The sequence below is a fragment of the Podarcis tiliguerta genome (assembly GCF_965153285.1).
Source record: "Podarcis tiliguerta genome assembly, chromosome: 11".
Classification (NCBI taxonomy): domain Eukaryota; kingdom Metazoa; phylum Chordata; class Lepidosauria; order Squamata; family Lacertidae; genus Podarcis; species Podarcis tiliguerta.
The window spans coordinates 53,063,406-53,077,935 of NC_139544.1; the positions used below are offsets into that span (position 1 = coordinate 53,063,406).

Consider the following 14,530-nt stretch of genomic DNA (forward strand, 5'->3'; position numbering starts at 1 on the left):
TCGGAACTTTGCGGTTCACTCTTCCCTTCCCTTTTCTTTTTTGACACTCGCATGCATTTAATTATGGCAGCAGTTGGCAGCCCCAGACTCTCCTAGCAATTCTATTTAAAAGGCCTGTTTTGAGGGGTCCATAACTCAGCACTTTTAATTTGCAATGGGCTGAAACTTGGCAGACAGTGAGCCAATTTCAGAATCCGTTCTGTGGGCTCTAAATCTAAATATGATGGCAGGAAATGCCTCTTCCGAGAGGCAAGATATAGTGCTCTGCCTTTTTGAATTAGAGCTTCGCCACGGTGTGCTCCTAGCTCAGTGCTGCCTCCAAATCTCTACCCAAAGGTTTAATTGGTAGCCAAAGGTTTTGCAAAGGCCGCAGAGCCTTTTGCAGAAGTGTTGGTTGGAAAAGACCCATGTTCTCATCTCTCAACAGGGAGACGGTCAAGAAGCTGGGTTGTCCTGATTTACATGTATGGGAGCTTGGAAATTCACATTAGTCGAAGAATTAAGTCCAGTGCATCCCTCACCAATTGTTTGCGTTTTGCATTTAATGGCTGAATAAATTGGCAATTCACCGTGCCCCTGACTGTGCATGCAGTAGCAAGAAAGAGCACATCGGCTGCCTTTCATCATGAAAACAAAGAGCCTTAATTTCTGTAATTAGCAGGGCTGAGGCTTGGGTTAGAGGTGCTGAGTTTTGATCTCAAAAAAGTACCGAGCAGGCCCAGAGGCTGGAACCAAGCATGGAATTTGACAGGTGAGTGTGTTGAGCCAGGATAAAACTTAACTCAATCTGATGAGTTTTGAAGCCAGGGTGTAATCTTAACAGGCTGTAGGCAGAGCCTGGAAGAATCTGGCACTAATGGAAGAGCGATGGAGAATGAGTGTGCAATACAATGAACAATGGATTACTGGCTTTTCAGCCCCCAGTACTAGTTGTTTTTCTTATGTGAACAACCCTAGACTCTGTTCTTCTTGGAACTTGGGAGTTTTGCCTAGATCTTTTGTGTGCCTCTGTTGTTGGCGGAAATGTATTCTTAGGTTCCTTCTGCATTCACAAAGACTTCTGCTTTGGGACAGCTGCACCATTTCTGCTTCTTGAGAATATTTGAAGGAGCGATTATGACTTCCTATACACTGTAAGGACTTCCATCTAGCTTTTCCTCGGTACCTACGGGACCGCCTCTCCTGGTATGCCCCACAGAGGAACTTATGGTCTTCAAATAAAAGCATCTTGAAGGTCCCAGGCCACAGAGAGGTTAGGCTGGCCTCAACCAGAGCCAGGGCTTTTTCGGCTGCGGCTCCAACCTGGTGGAACGCTCTGTCACAAGAGACAAGGGCCCTGCAGGACTTGACATCTTTCCTCAGGGCCTGCAAGACAGAGCTGTTCCACCAGGCCTTTGGTCAGGGTGCAGCCTGACTCCCTCCTTTGGCAATCTTTACAAAACTTTAGTTTATGGTTGCCATCAATTTCGAATTTGATTTTAATTAATTTTTTATAATGTTTTTATAATGTTGCACTATTTTAGTGTTGTTAGCCGCCCTGAGCCTGGCTAAAATTATTTATTTATTATTTATTATTATTATTATTATTATTATTTTCCTCATAGCTTTCAGGTTAAACAAAAGCCTCTTCTGCTTCCTTCTCAGGTGGACCTACCATGACTTCTTCAATAGGTATCGGATTCTTATGAAAAAGAAGGACACCTCAAAAAAGGAGGACAGGAAAGTGATTTGCAAGATGCTGCTGGAAAGCCTAATTAAGGTGAGCAGGGTTAAGAGTCTTTCCACATCCCTCCGCTGCCCAGTTGGCCAGGAGTTGCCGTGACCTGGGAGACCTGGGAGATTCTAGTAGAATAAAACTCTTTCAGAAGGATTGAGTGAAGTAAATGAGACATGGCCATGGGAGTTGTTGCTTTGCCCTCAGTCTAAAAAGGACCCTTTTTGTTCATCCAGATTCTTAAGATTACTTTAGCAGTCTTTTGCCCTCCTCTTAATCTCACTTTATTAGAGCCAAATTGAGCATCATGTCTTCAGCTGGTTTGACTGCTGTTCTTGTGGGTGAATGCTGGGAATTGCAGTTCAGCTGCAAGGAGAGGGCTTAGGGCTGTCTTAACAGAGAATTCTCAGCAACGCACCTGGGAACTCAAACCCAGATTCTTTGGGGAAGCCATGATAGTAGAACTGGTATAACCCCACAAAGTTTGCTTTGTAGATTAGGGTTCAGGAGACCGCAGGGACTTTGCCTGCAGCAGAAAGTTTTCAAATCCTTTCCCATTCTTGTGTTACTGCTCAGAGATGAATAAGCATAACAAAATATGGCAAATTTGACATCTGCCCCAAACTTACTCTGAGATCTCCTGAGCTCTTATCTTGATTACCAAACTTTTAAACAGGGCCGCCCTTCTAGTTATATATTTGCCCTCTCCAGCCATACATATTTCTTGCACAACACCTTTGAGTCTGCCAGGTAAAGACTTTACAAGGGGAAGGATCAAATCCTTCCTCCCAGTGTGGTGTAGTGGTTAAGAGCGGTAGTCTCGTAATCTGGGGAACCGGGTTCGCTTCCCCGCTCCTCCACATGCAGCTGCTGGGTGACCTTGGGCCAGTCACACTTCTTTGAAGTCTCTCAGCCCCACTCACCTCACAGAGTGTTTGTTGTGGGGGAGGAAGGGAAAGGAGATTGTTAGCCGCTTTGAGACTCCTTAAAGGGAGTGAAAGGCGGGATATCAAATCCAAACTCCTCTTCTTCTTCTTCTTCTTCTTCTTCTTCTTCTTCTTCTTCTTCCCACCAATATAATGTGCACAAGAGAGTTTCCTGGGAATTCATCAAAAGGCTGCCATACCATTTCTTCCAACGGGGTCTGGTTAAATTGACCCTCCATAAAGGCTCCTGGCAAAACTAAAAAGTAATGTCTGAAGTAACTCCCAGCGACAGCTCCTTTCTTTTGTTGGATTCTGACTTGCAATGTCACAAGACTTGCAATGTCACAAGGCTCCATCGCTCTCTGTTGCTTATGTAATCCTGAATCTGAGCGTATGAATGTTGATAAAAGGGTGTCAAAGCCCAGGAACGGCTGTGGCTCAGGTGTAGAGCATCTGCTTTGCATGCAGAAGGTCTCAGGTTCAATCCCTGGTGTCTTCCCAGTAGGGCAGAAACAAACTGTTATCTAAAAGTCTGGAGAGCTGCTGCCAGTCAGTGTGGAGCTACTGTATTTTCCGCTCTATAGGACGCACTTTTTCCCCTCCAAAAATTAAGGGGAAATGTGTGTGCGTCCTATAGAGCGAATGCAGGCTGCGCGGCTAAGCCCAAAGCCGGAACAGGGAGATGGAACGCTGCGGAGCACTCCGTCTCGCTGTTCTAGCTTGGGGATGGCTGTGTGCAACGCCTCTGCAGGGCAGCGTAGTGCCTTCACCCCGCTGCCCTGCAGAGGCTAGAAAGGCTGTTCCCAAGCCAGAACAGCGAGACGGAGGGCTCCGTCTCGCTCTTCTAGCTTGGGGATGGCTGCGTGCAGAGCCTCTGCAGGGCAGTGGGGTGAAGGCACCCAGCTGCCCTGCAGAGGCTAGAAAGGCTGTTCCCAAGCCAGAATAGGAAGATGGTCTTGCTGTTCTAGCTTGGGGATGGTAGCCGCCTGAAGCCTCCGGAGCGCAGCGGGAACTTCCACTGTGCTCCGGAGGCTTTGGGTGAATGCACCTTGAACGCACCTTGTTTTAGAGGGGGAGAACAAGAAAAAAATGTTTTCCCCTGTTCTCCCCCTCCTGTGGTCCAGTGCGTCCTATAGAGCGAAAAATACAGTAGATGGATCAATGGTGTGACTCATTATAAGGCAGCTTCCTGTGTTCTTCTCCTCTTCTGCATTGACTGGCAGCTGCTGTCCAAGGTCTCAGACAAAAGGGTCCTTTGGGTCCCTTGCTATTCGAGGTTCTTTTTAACTGGTAGTGTCAATTAAGGACCCGCAGCTGACCTCCTACCCGTCCAGATGTTTCTAATTCCAAAATTTGTTGTACCACCAGCACCCAAGGCAGCAGTAAATAAGCTTCAAGTCACACATCATATAATTTTTGAAATTTCATGTGCAACCTGAAAAAGAGAGAACTGGGTATATGTTTGGTGTGCAAATGTGCCCCTAGCTTTTCTTATGCTCATTGTTCCCCACACTCTGACCCGCTTGAGAGGAAACGGGTCAGTTGTCTCATTTTGGGATACCTGCCATCTGCACAGATGTGAAGCTTACGCCTAATTTCACCTAGCTGCAAAATGTGATACAGGCCGTCTTGCGTGCTGATGGGGAAAACTAAACGGCTGTTTCCCTTAACCCAGTTTCCCTTTATGCTTTTGAAAAGGATCCTGACAAGTTCCAGTTTGGGAGAACCAAGATCTTTTTCCGGGCGGGCCAGGTGGCGTACCTGGAGAAACTACGGGCGGATAAGTTCCGGGCCGCTACCATCATGATACAGAAGACGGTGCGAGGCTGGCTGCAGAGAGCGAAATATCAGAAGATGAAAAAGGCAGCGCTTAAAATCCAGAGGTATACCAGAGGACACCTGGCACGCAGGTAAGCAATAAAAAACACTTTCTCATGAGGGCAGTGTAAGAGATACGAATTGATGCTGATAACTTTGAAGTCTAGGAACTTCAGCTTTATATGTTGCAACCCAGTGCGTATGAACTTGCAAAGCTGCCATATACTGAATCTTGGGGACGTGTAACAAATATAGTGATCTCCAGATAGTCCAACAGCAGTTTCCATTAGCCCAAGCCAGCACAACGAATGGTCAGGGATGGTGGGAATTGTTTATTTATTAATTATATGTCTGTATCGCCCTTCATCCAAGGACCGCAGGGCAGTTTACAATACAAAAACCCATAATGTTGTTGGCACCCGTCTGTCTAGAGAGAGAGTGTCTCTTACATGAAGGTGTTGCATTGATGGTAGTGCTACCATTGAAAAGTCTGGTTTCCCTGAAGCTTCCAGGTATCAGACTTCTGGCCAGGGTGATAATGGTGCAACCATGCTTCACACAGCAATGAACATAGCATCAGTAGCCTTCCCAGCTAATGTTCCTTGTTATTTCTACTACTTTCTTCTAAGTTGCTTTGAGACACTTTGGTGCAAAAAGCCACAAATTAATATTATTGGGGGAAGCCATGTGCTTCAAATGTACATTGAATGCCCTTTAAATATACGGCGTGGCTCTCCCCACCCCCTAATAATAATAATAATTTATTATTTATGCCCCACCCATTATTTATACCCCGCCCATCTGGCTGGGTTTCCCCAGCCACTCTGGGTGGCTCCCAACCAAATATAAAAACACAACGCAGCATTAAACATTAACAACTTCCCTAAACAGGGCTGCCTTCAGATGTCTTCTCAAAGTCCAATAGTTGTTTATTTCCTTGACATCTGGTGGGAGGGCGTTCCGCAGGGCGGGCGCCACTACCGAGAAGGCCCTCTGCCTGGTTCCCTGTAACCTCACTTCTCGCAGTGAGGGAGCCACCAGAAGGCCCTTGGAGCTGGACCTCAGTGTCCGGGCTGAACGATGGGGGAACCATGTCCTTGCCAAGCAAATATTGTTTTAAATAATTTGCTCTAATGTTTTGTGTCCCTTTCCCTTTGGAACAAACCTTGAAGACTATATATTATTTGGGAATATACAACAAATGATTCCTCTCTTGCAGTGGGCGAAAGTCTTTTTCACTCATGCTGGCTCCTGCATTGTCCTTGTGTGATAGACTTAGTTACTGCCATATGATAAGAACAGGGAGCCCTGCAGGAATCAAACGCAGTAAGAAATTGGATCAGCCACCGCCACTTTCACAAGTTCTTTTTTGTTGTTGTTTTAATCGCTCCGAGCAAAGAACAAATAATAAAATCCAATGAGGCACACTTAACCATCTCGAAAAACTTGAGGTTTTATAAATATTTATTGAAAGAGATGTAATAACGAGCTGTCGTATATTCCACAAGCCAATACTCTGATCTGCAGTACTACATGAGGATACTAACTGCATCCCAAATTAAGCACCATGTAGGAACCGCTTGCAGTCCTCCTCCTAGATGTTGCCAAACCAGTGCACATTGCTTTAAATGTCAAATCAATTTGCTGCCGTTGTGCTGGATTTCTCGTAACCAGTAGTTACGCTGCACTACACTTGCTTTTGGTGCTGGGGGACTGGAGCAGCTAGCTGCGATGAGGATGTCTTTTAGGGCTTTAAAACTTAAGGCCGGGATGTGAAAAGCTAAGAGAAACGGAGTCGGTTTATGTGCTACATTTTATTTCAGCCCTGGAAGAGCATTGACAACTTTTCGGACACCGTAGCAAAGTTTAATAAAAGTTGCTAGGCAGGGCCGGATCGTCTGTTGGGCAGACAATACATTTGTCCCGCGTGGTGGCCTTAAAAGGGCTACCCAGCAGCCACCTTCTACACACCACTGATGTCCTCAGTGGAGCTTACAACCAGTGAAGAATTTAGAACGCACAAGTAGTGAAAGGGTATGGGGAGCAGTGGCGGAGGAAGCCGCTTGGGCACCTGGGGTGGCACGCCCGGGGCAGGGCGCACTGCCCATAGGGGCAGCGCACACCGCGGGGCCTCCGGGGTCTGCCTGCCTCTTCCCACTCAGCCACCCTACTGCTGGGGGCAGGCAGCAGGTGGACTATTTGGGCAGAGCAGAGACTGCGCACGCCCAAGCCACTGCGTCTTTCCTAGGAGAGACGTGTGGCTCAGGCGCACTGCAGGCCTCGCGGTGAGTGCTGCCTCAGTGGAGTGTGACACCCAGGGCAGCCCACATCTACCGCACCCCCCTTCCTCTGCCCCTAATGGGGGGAATTTGTTTCCCCACACTTCCCAGTGCACTTTCCATATCACAAGTCTGGGTTGTTCTCTTTCTGCTTTGAAGTGGGCAGCTTACATGCCCAAGTGCTGCCAAACCCACTTGAATTGTGCAACTTGAATTTGCTGATAATGTGATTTGACTCTCATGGCTGTCCGGGAGCAGCAGCCTAAGTTAACAGAGGAAGGGACTGCAGCATCACCCCATCTCACTCTACCAGCACCCCCAACTTAATCATGTGTTTCTAATAAATTAAGACGGATGCAAATGAGAGACAATGTGTTTTGCACAACTGGAACACGATGAGTCTGTGGGTGAAGACTGAGAGACATTTCAAAGGGTGGTTTTGGCACTCATTTGCTGCATTTGGGGGGCGTTTGTTTTCATGGCAGAGATCGTTAGCCACTTCCACCACACTTGGTGGAAGTTCCGACTTCATATCCTCCCAGGAAACCCTAATTGAGAACTGAGCATACTTAGCAGCCAAATAACATCGAGTGTCAGTTGGGAAAGAAAATGAGAGGGAATACAATGGAGCAGCCTGGATCAGGGCATGACTGGCTGTGACCCTGGACAGGAACCATTGCAGGAACCAGTGAGAGAGGACACATTGCAAAATTTGGTTGCAGGACTCACTTCTTCTTGTTGTTGTTAAACCTTTTAATTCTTGTACTTTTACAGACTGGCTGACCGTCTTAGGAAGACGAGAGCAGCCATTGTTTTACAGAAACAATATCGGATGTTGAGGATCCGCCGGGCGTACCAAGCAATCCACAGGGCTGCCGTCACAATCCAAGCCTTCACCCGAGGAATGTTTGTCAGAAAGACCTATCGAAAGGTAGGCTTCTTCTTTTCGAAAATACGTTTCCCCCTCAGTACACAGAAAACTTACAACTTGACCTATCAGCGTTCTGCCTGGCACCTGTCTTTCACTTTGTATTTGGTTGGAGACAGGCGTGGCCTTCTGAAAACAACCACAACACCTTTCTCCCACCCACGAACCCAGCTTCTAATTTTGTGTTACAGTTGTACATAGCAGCAGATTAGAAGCTTGATAGGCCAGTTCATTCCCAGGTCAAGGAATTTATGAAAGCTCAGCTTGGAGCCGCCGCCTTGTGCTCAGGGTTTGGGGAGATGCATGTTGGTGTTGTTACTAGCCATAGGTACCCATGACACTTGGCTTTCCCCCTAATTTAGACCGAACCACACTGGAAGCCTGCAGAGATCTCCTGCAGCGGAAGACTGCTGGTTTGGAAGGCATGAACAGTGCTACCGAACCACCAACACCACTTTTTAAAAAATGAGAACTGCCCTAAACTCTTTTGTCTCCAGCCCTGCATGCAGCTTTGCCGCTGATCGCTCACTGACTTGATTGTCATTTAACACTTCCAGATGGTTGCTGACAAATTCAGGTTGCACAATTATGGCTGGTTGGGGGTCTTCTGCAGCAGACACGCTTCCCAAGAAGATGGGACTTTGATGGGGAAAATCACAGGAAGATTTGGGATAACACTTGCTTTGACGCAGGGTCATCTAACCTCCCCACAAACAAATTGGAATGAGTGTTCATTAACCAGCCAACATCATCTAATCTCCCTGCAAAGAAACCAGGACGAATGCTGTGTATAAACAGGTCATTTGGAAGTGAACTTTGTCTGTGGGCAGGATTGCAGCGTTGACTTTATTGAAGACCAGTTTTATCTACTTGTGATTTGATCTGAGTTGCCTGTATTTATGAGGAATTCAGCACCTTGCTAAGCTGATTTTTTCCAAGGATTTCCGCTTGCAAGATGGAATGACCCCTCCCCACTCCTCCCCCAAACGCTGTTCTAGGGTTCTTCCAACCACCCCAGAGCCAGTTTTGGGGGTGTGGAGGAGCATGAAGGAAGCCCCTTTGCACAAACGGAAATCCTTGCTCTGAGCTTCCAATAACAGGACTCCTTAGGTGAATACACCTATTGAATCCCAAATTAGTTGTGGTCTTAACAATTTGACCAAAGCTACACTGTGTCTCTTATCTCAGCTTCCCATCCGTAAAATATTGGCAATGACATTCAACTCACAAAACAGTGTGAAAACACAGCAAATAGTTTGGAGCAGACTGCGCAAGGGAAATTACACAGGAGGCTGCCTTATTGCCAGGTCAAACTTTTTGCCCATCTACTCCAGTATTGTCTACTCAGGCAGGCAGCACCTCTCCAGAGTCCTTCCCATCACCTGCTGCCTGATTCTTCTAACAGCAGGGCAAGGATGATGTCGGACTTGAACTCCTATCATTGGGTCACTCTTCCTAGGAGAACAAAAGGAGTTTGTTCTTTCTTTTCTGACATGGAAGCTTGTCCATTTTCAGAGTCCAAAAGCACTTGCTGCTCTTATTTCGCTGCTCAAGCTTCCCAGGCAGAAGCAATTCTTCTGCAGCCTCTCAGAGACTGCTAGTTTAATGAAGCTGTTCTCACAGAGAGTTGCCCCATGGCAAAGTGGAAATCTGGAAATGTCATCCATATCAGCCACTCAGTGGAGAATTTACCTGACAGAACAGGTATTGGAATTACACTTCAAAACGCATCTGCTTGGTGAAGTCACTTTTACAGCTGGTCCTAATGATCTCTCTCCTTGTGGTGGCCAGTGCTGCTTCCACAGGAGCAGCTGCCTACTTGTGGCAAAGGGGATCCTTAGGTTGATTCACGGAGAACAGGAGCTGTGACCTTAAGTCTGCCTTCCCCTTCAATTTGGCAGACAATTCAGAAGCCCCCTTTTCTGGGTCCCACAAAAGAAAAAAAGCAGCTGCTCTGCGATCACCCAGTCACTCACCTGGGTAGAGTAATTTCCAAATCTACTTTTTAAACCTGTCTTTGGAGTCACAGAATGCCTTCATTTTTAAATGTGCATGCACCATTCAAAATCTGCCTCAAGTTGCATGAACTTTGTGCTTTTTGCATTCATAAACCCAGCACAAATGTCAAGTGGGAAGCAGTCCTCGGAATAATACCACGTGCATTTGATTTTTACAGAATTGCTTTGCTGGATCAGACCTGGATTCATCTAGTCTGCTTCTGTTTGCCTCTATATCTGGTCATTCCATTTAGCTATCATAGCTAGTAGCTGTTTGAGAGACCTCTTTCTCTGTGATTTTCTCTCTCGCGTTTTTTCTCCTCTCAAGGTATCCAAGTTAGTTGTCATCACTCAGTCTTGTGAGAGTGCCATAATATTCTATGGCCTTATATTATGCACTTCCGTGCATGGATGGCAACATTAAGAGGGAGTTTTGATCTCTCTAGAAAATAGTATGAAGCATTGAGAAGGAGGAAGAATCTTTGGATGTGGTGCTGTTCCCATTGCCACTGTGGAACATGCCACACAGTGTGACAAACAAGAAAGTGTGTCTAACTGCTGTTACTAACAAATGTGGAATTTGGCCATAAATGTGTTCTGAACAGCACCAGTGTTAGAACACTATAGGTGGAAAACATCTGTCGCCCCATGACCTGCATGTGAACTGTCTGGGCAGGGTGGAGCATGAAGATGGCCAGTGTTGGATGGCAGAATCCTGAACTAGATGGCCATTTGGTCTGATCCAGGAAGGTATTTTTCATGTTTGCTGTGTTAGCTATGATACGATTGATGAAGTGCTGCAGAAATGAGTTCCTGGTTAACCTGAGGTTCCTGTGGTATGAAAGTTATACATCAACTGTATGATGCAACGACTAACCTTGGCAGCATTCTTCATACTGGTAGAGACAAACCGCAACAGCTACGACTACACCGATGGGACCATACTATATTGCCGTCATGGGCTCTTCTCCCCTGCCCTCCCCACTTCTCCTGAGGGTCACTTCATCCCTGTGTTTTGCAGATGCTCATGGAGCACAAAGCTACCATCATCCAGAAGCATGCCCGAGCCTGGCTAACTCGGAAGCATTTTGTCAGGTTCAGAAGTGCAGCTGTAGTTCTCCAATGCTACTTCAGGCGCATGAAGGCCAAGCAAGAGCTGAAGGCCCTGAAGATAGAGGCAAGGTCAGCAGAGCACTTGAAGAGGCTCAATATTGGCATGGAGAACAAGGTGGTTCAGCTGCAGAGGAAGATAGATGAACAGGTAAACCCTCCATGAGTCCTGCTATGTAGTGTATATTTGGACCTCTCAGCTGCTCTGGATGGGTGGGGAACCTGTAGCCCTCCAGTTATTGTTGGGCTGCAATTCCCACCCTTCCCGACCATTAGCCCTGCTGTCTGGAGCTGATGAGAGCTGTGGTCCAGCAACATCTGGCAAGCTACAAGTTGTCCACCGTTGTTGTAGATACTGTCTTTCCATGCCCACAGAATATTCTGCAGCTGCATCACCAGAGATAGCAAAGAGCTTTAATCCACCTTAAGCGTTCATTTACCAATATATGTATATGTGTGTATATAGTCCTTGATGGTGTAGCTAGTTGGATACAATGAAGTTTGGGATACTCCTTTTACTCTTGCCCCTACTGACAGCCTGACCCCAATAATCACGTGCTTCCCTTTGTTCGGGCTCAATATTTTCAGGAACTTAAGAACCTACCTTCTTCTGAGTCCATCTAAATCAGTATGGTCTATACTCACATCTAATAAGTGCCCAAAGCGGCCTGCAGTAAAATCAGTGCAAATTCATAACAAACTGAAAGGCAGTCACTATAAAAATGGTGAAACAAAGGATGAAACAGAAACTGTAGACCCAGCAGAATCTAAACCAAAAAGCAATTAAAAGCTTACCAATAATTGCCCATTAAACCTGATGGTTGTACAGAAAACTCAGTAAGGACTTCAATAGGGAAACAACTCCTGGAAATTGTGTTCTATAGCCAAGGTATTTCTGGTGAAGAAAATCCCAGCTCTGGTGGAAGATTCTGGATCGGGCCCTCTTGATGATGACTTCAAAAACTGGGCAGGCTCATATTTCTTTATCTATCAGCTTATAGGCAGCATCCTACACACACGCACAATCTCAAAGCAGTTTACAGGAAAAGTGTTGAAACTCTTTAAGACATACATAAAACCACAATATATAGATTATGAATAACAAGAAGCAAAAATATCCAGAACAGAGAGGGGTGGGAATAAAAATACTGAAAGACTAAAAAAAGGTTGAGCGGTTTTACCCAGTAATTAGCGGCATAGAAATGCTCAGACGTAAAGACACGAGTTGTTGTTTTTAGTGAACGTCTAAATTATGCTACAGAGAGTGCCTCCCATGGATGGTGCTTGCATATGGAATCAGGTGGTCCTGGCATATGGTTGAATGTATCACTTATACATTGGACACGGGTGCCGCTGTGGGTTAAATCACAGAGCCTAGGACTTGCTGATCAGAAGGTCGGCGGTTCGAATCCCCACGACGGGGTGAGCTCTCATTGCTCAGTCCCTGCTCCTGCCAACCTAGCAGTTCAAAATCACATCAAAGTGCACGTAGATAAACATGTACCGCTCCGGCGGGAAGGTAGACGGCGTTTCCGTGTGCTGCTCTGGTTCACCAGAAGTGGCTTAGTCATGCTGGCCACATGACCCGGAAGCTGTACGCCGGCTCCCTTGGCCAATAAAGCGAGATGACCCAGAGTCGGCCACGACTGGACCTAATGGCCAGGGGTCCCTTTACCTTTATCACTTATACAAAGTTTTATTCTACTTGGTATGGAGGGGGAATCTAAAAAAAATGCCTGTATATTCTCATTGTAAGGAAGGATGAGAAGGAAGGGATGGCTACATTGGGATAAAAAAGCAACAACATTTAGCCTGAAGTAGCTGACATTTGTCAGTACCTGAGATGGTGAGTAGGAATCCACTCATTGGTTTTCTGACCATTGGCTGCTAAGCGGTGGTATGCAGTACCATCTTCAGAATTCCCAGATTCACTTCCGGCTTGTTGAAGCGTGCCACTGCGTGGTTAGAATACTTATCTGCAAAGGTAGATGTTGTAACTTCTCCAAGGACAGGATTCTCCTAAGAGCTAGCCCAGGTGTTAGTTTATTCCCTAGTGTGTATACCTTCTCCTTCAAAGTGCTTGGAGTTGTTAATCCTTATGCCTTCAGACGCTGGCTTGCTTGTTTGTTTGTTGCATTTGTATTGAACCTTTTCTCCAAGGTACTCACGGTGGCATATACGGTTCTCCCCCTCCTCAGTTAATCCCCGCAACAACCTTGTGGGCTAGGAAGGGGTAAGGGCCATTGACAGACCCAAGGTCACCCATTGCTGAGTGGGGAGTTGAACTCTGGTCTTCCAGATCCTAACACTAACCACTACGCCCCACTGGCTCTTCAGCTGGGCTCTTGCTCAGAAATATCAGGCATCCTGTCCCCCTCTCTGTAACAGCATGCATAATTCGCAGCACCGTTGCTTTCTCTCGCGTTTGTGTGTATCTCTTGCTTTATTCAGGACACTTGTCCACTGTGGCAAATTCACTTTGGAAATGGAAAGCTACAGACATTTCTTCCATCCCTGTGGTTGGTTCTTATTAGCAGAATCCATCATACTGAGACATGCCTTGTTGTGTCAGACAAGGAGAAGAAGTCAGCCTCCAAGGAAGCAGTTCTGTAACAAGAGGGGGGCTGAAAATCAGGGCTGGGGAAGGGATGCTTGGTCAGTTGAATCAAGATCTTCTTAGCTTTTTGTCAATCCAGTAGGTAACATGACTTGGAATGGGTTAAATGGTATACCCACCCAATCAAGAAGTCAGGTGGGGTTTGGGTGGGGTTAGGGAACTCATAGGTCTTGCAGGATAGCCGGGAAGTCAAAACCTCACCCTGAAGGGCCCTAGTTATTGTCCTGTCTGGCTCTGCATCTCGCATCACCACAGGGACAGCCATTTCTGAGCAGAGCTATGGATTGAGCAACTTCCTTGAAGGTCAAAAGATGGCAAAAAGAAATTGACAACTTGCTGATCTTCAATGTGTGCAGTTTTTTGTGTGGTTTTTTTTAAAAGAGCCTTGCTTAACCTTGGCTCAGACTGAATTAAGGAAGACAATTGTTGAGTCCTGAAGAGAAATCCCTCTTGTGTACAGATTGGTTGTGATGTTAAAAGGGAGCTGCTACAGAGCCAATCTTTCCTGCTAAAGCCTCCATTGTGCTGCTCCCCCATCGCTTATCACTATTGACTGCCAGAAAAGCCATGCTAAGACAACAATAAAGGAGATAGGGATCTTTAGCCTGTGATGCATTTTCTGATTGGGGAAGGCAAGAGAAGCACCGAGTTCTCATTTGGATGAGAGGTGCCGATATTGGAGGATTTTTCTCTCTCTAGACAAACATACAGATTTAGAAGGGGCCTCAGTGGTCTGATCTGTTGGCCTTGCTCACGACATTTGTAGCTAAATAAGTTACTGATCGACATCTGTCAAATTTTTAAAAGCATGCATTTATTCCGACAGAAGAACATAAGAGGCAGTGGCTGGATTATGGCAATGGCCCATCTAGTCCATCATTCTCACATTGGCCAACCAGATAGCCATGGAAGCCCACAAACTCATTACTCACCTCTCCTTATAGAACAAGCTTGTTCCTAAAAGTGAACAACAAATGTTGGGAATTGTCAAAAACAATTGGGGGGGGGTACCAGGTTGGTGAAGGCTGGCATAAGCTTCTGTGAACAAGAGCGGACTTCCATCAGAAGCCTTGAATATGATCCTCAGTTTTTAGGTTGGAGTAAAGGACGTGGGCGTTTCCGTGTGCGGCTCTGGCTCGCC

At 46.3% G+C, this 14,530-nt stretch overlaps 1 protein-coding gene across 1 annotated transcript in view; it reads left to right on the forward strand.

The window, feature by feature from the left end:
• The window catches only part of MYO5B (myosin VB), a 268,746-nt gene that overhangs the window by 188,052 nt on the left and 66,164 nt on the right, over positions 1–14,530 (forward strand). The window contains exons 17-20 of the mRNA XM_083404620.1: positions 1,645–1,759; positions 4,339–4,550; positions 7,512–7,668; positions 10,684–10,923. Of these exons, the coding sequence (XP_083260746.1) occupies positions 1,645–1,759; positions 4,339–4,550; positions 7,512–7,668; positions 10,684–10,923 (724 nt within the window). The remainder of the gene's footprint in view (positions 1–1,644; positions 1,760–4,338; positions 4,551–7,511; positions 7,669–10,683; positions 10,924–14,530) is intronic.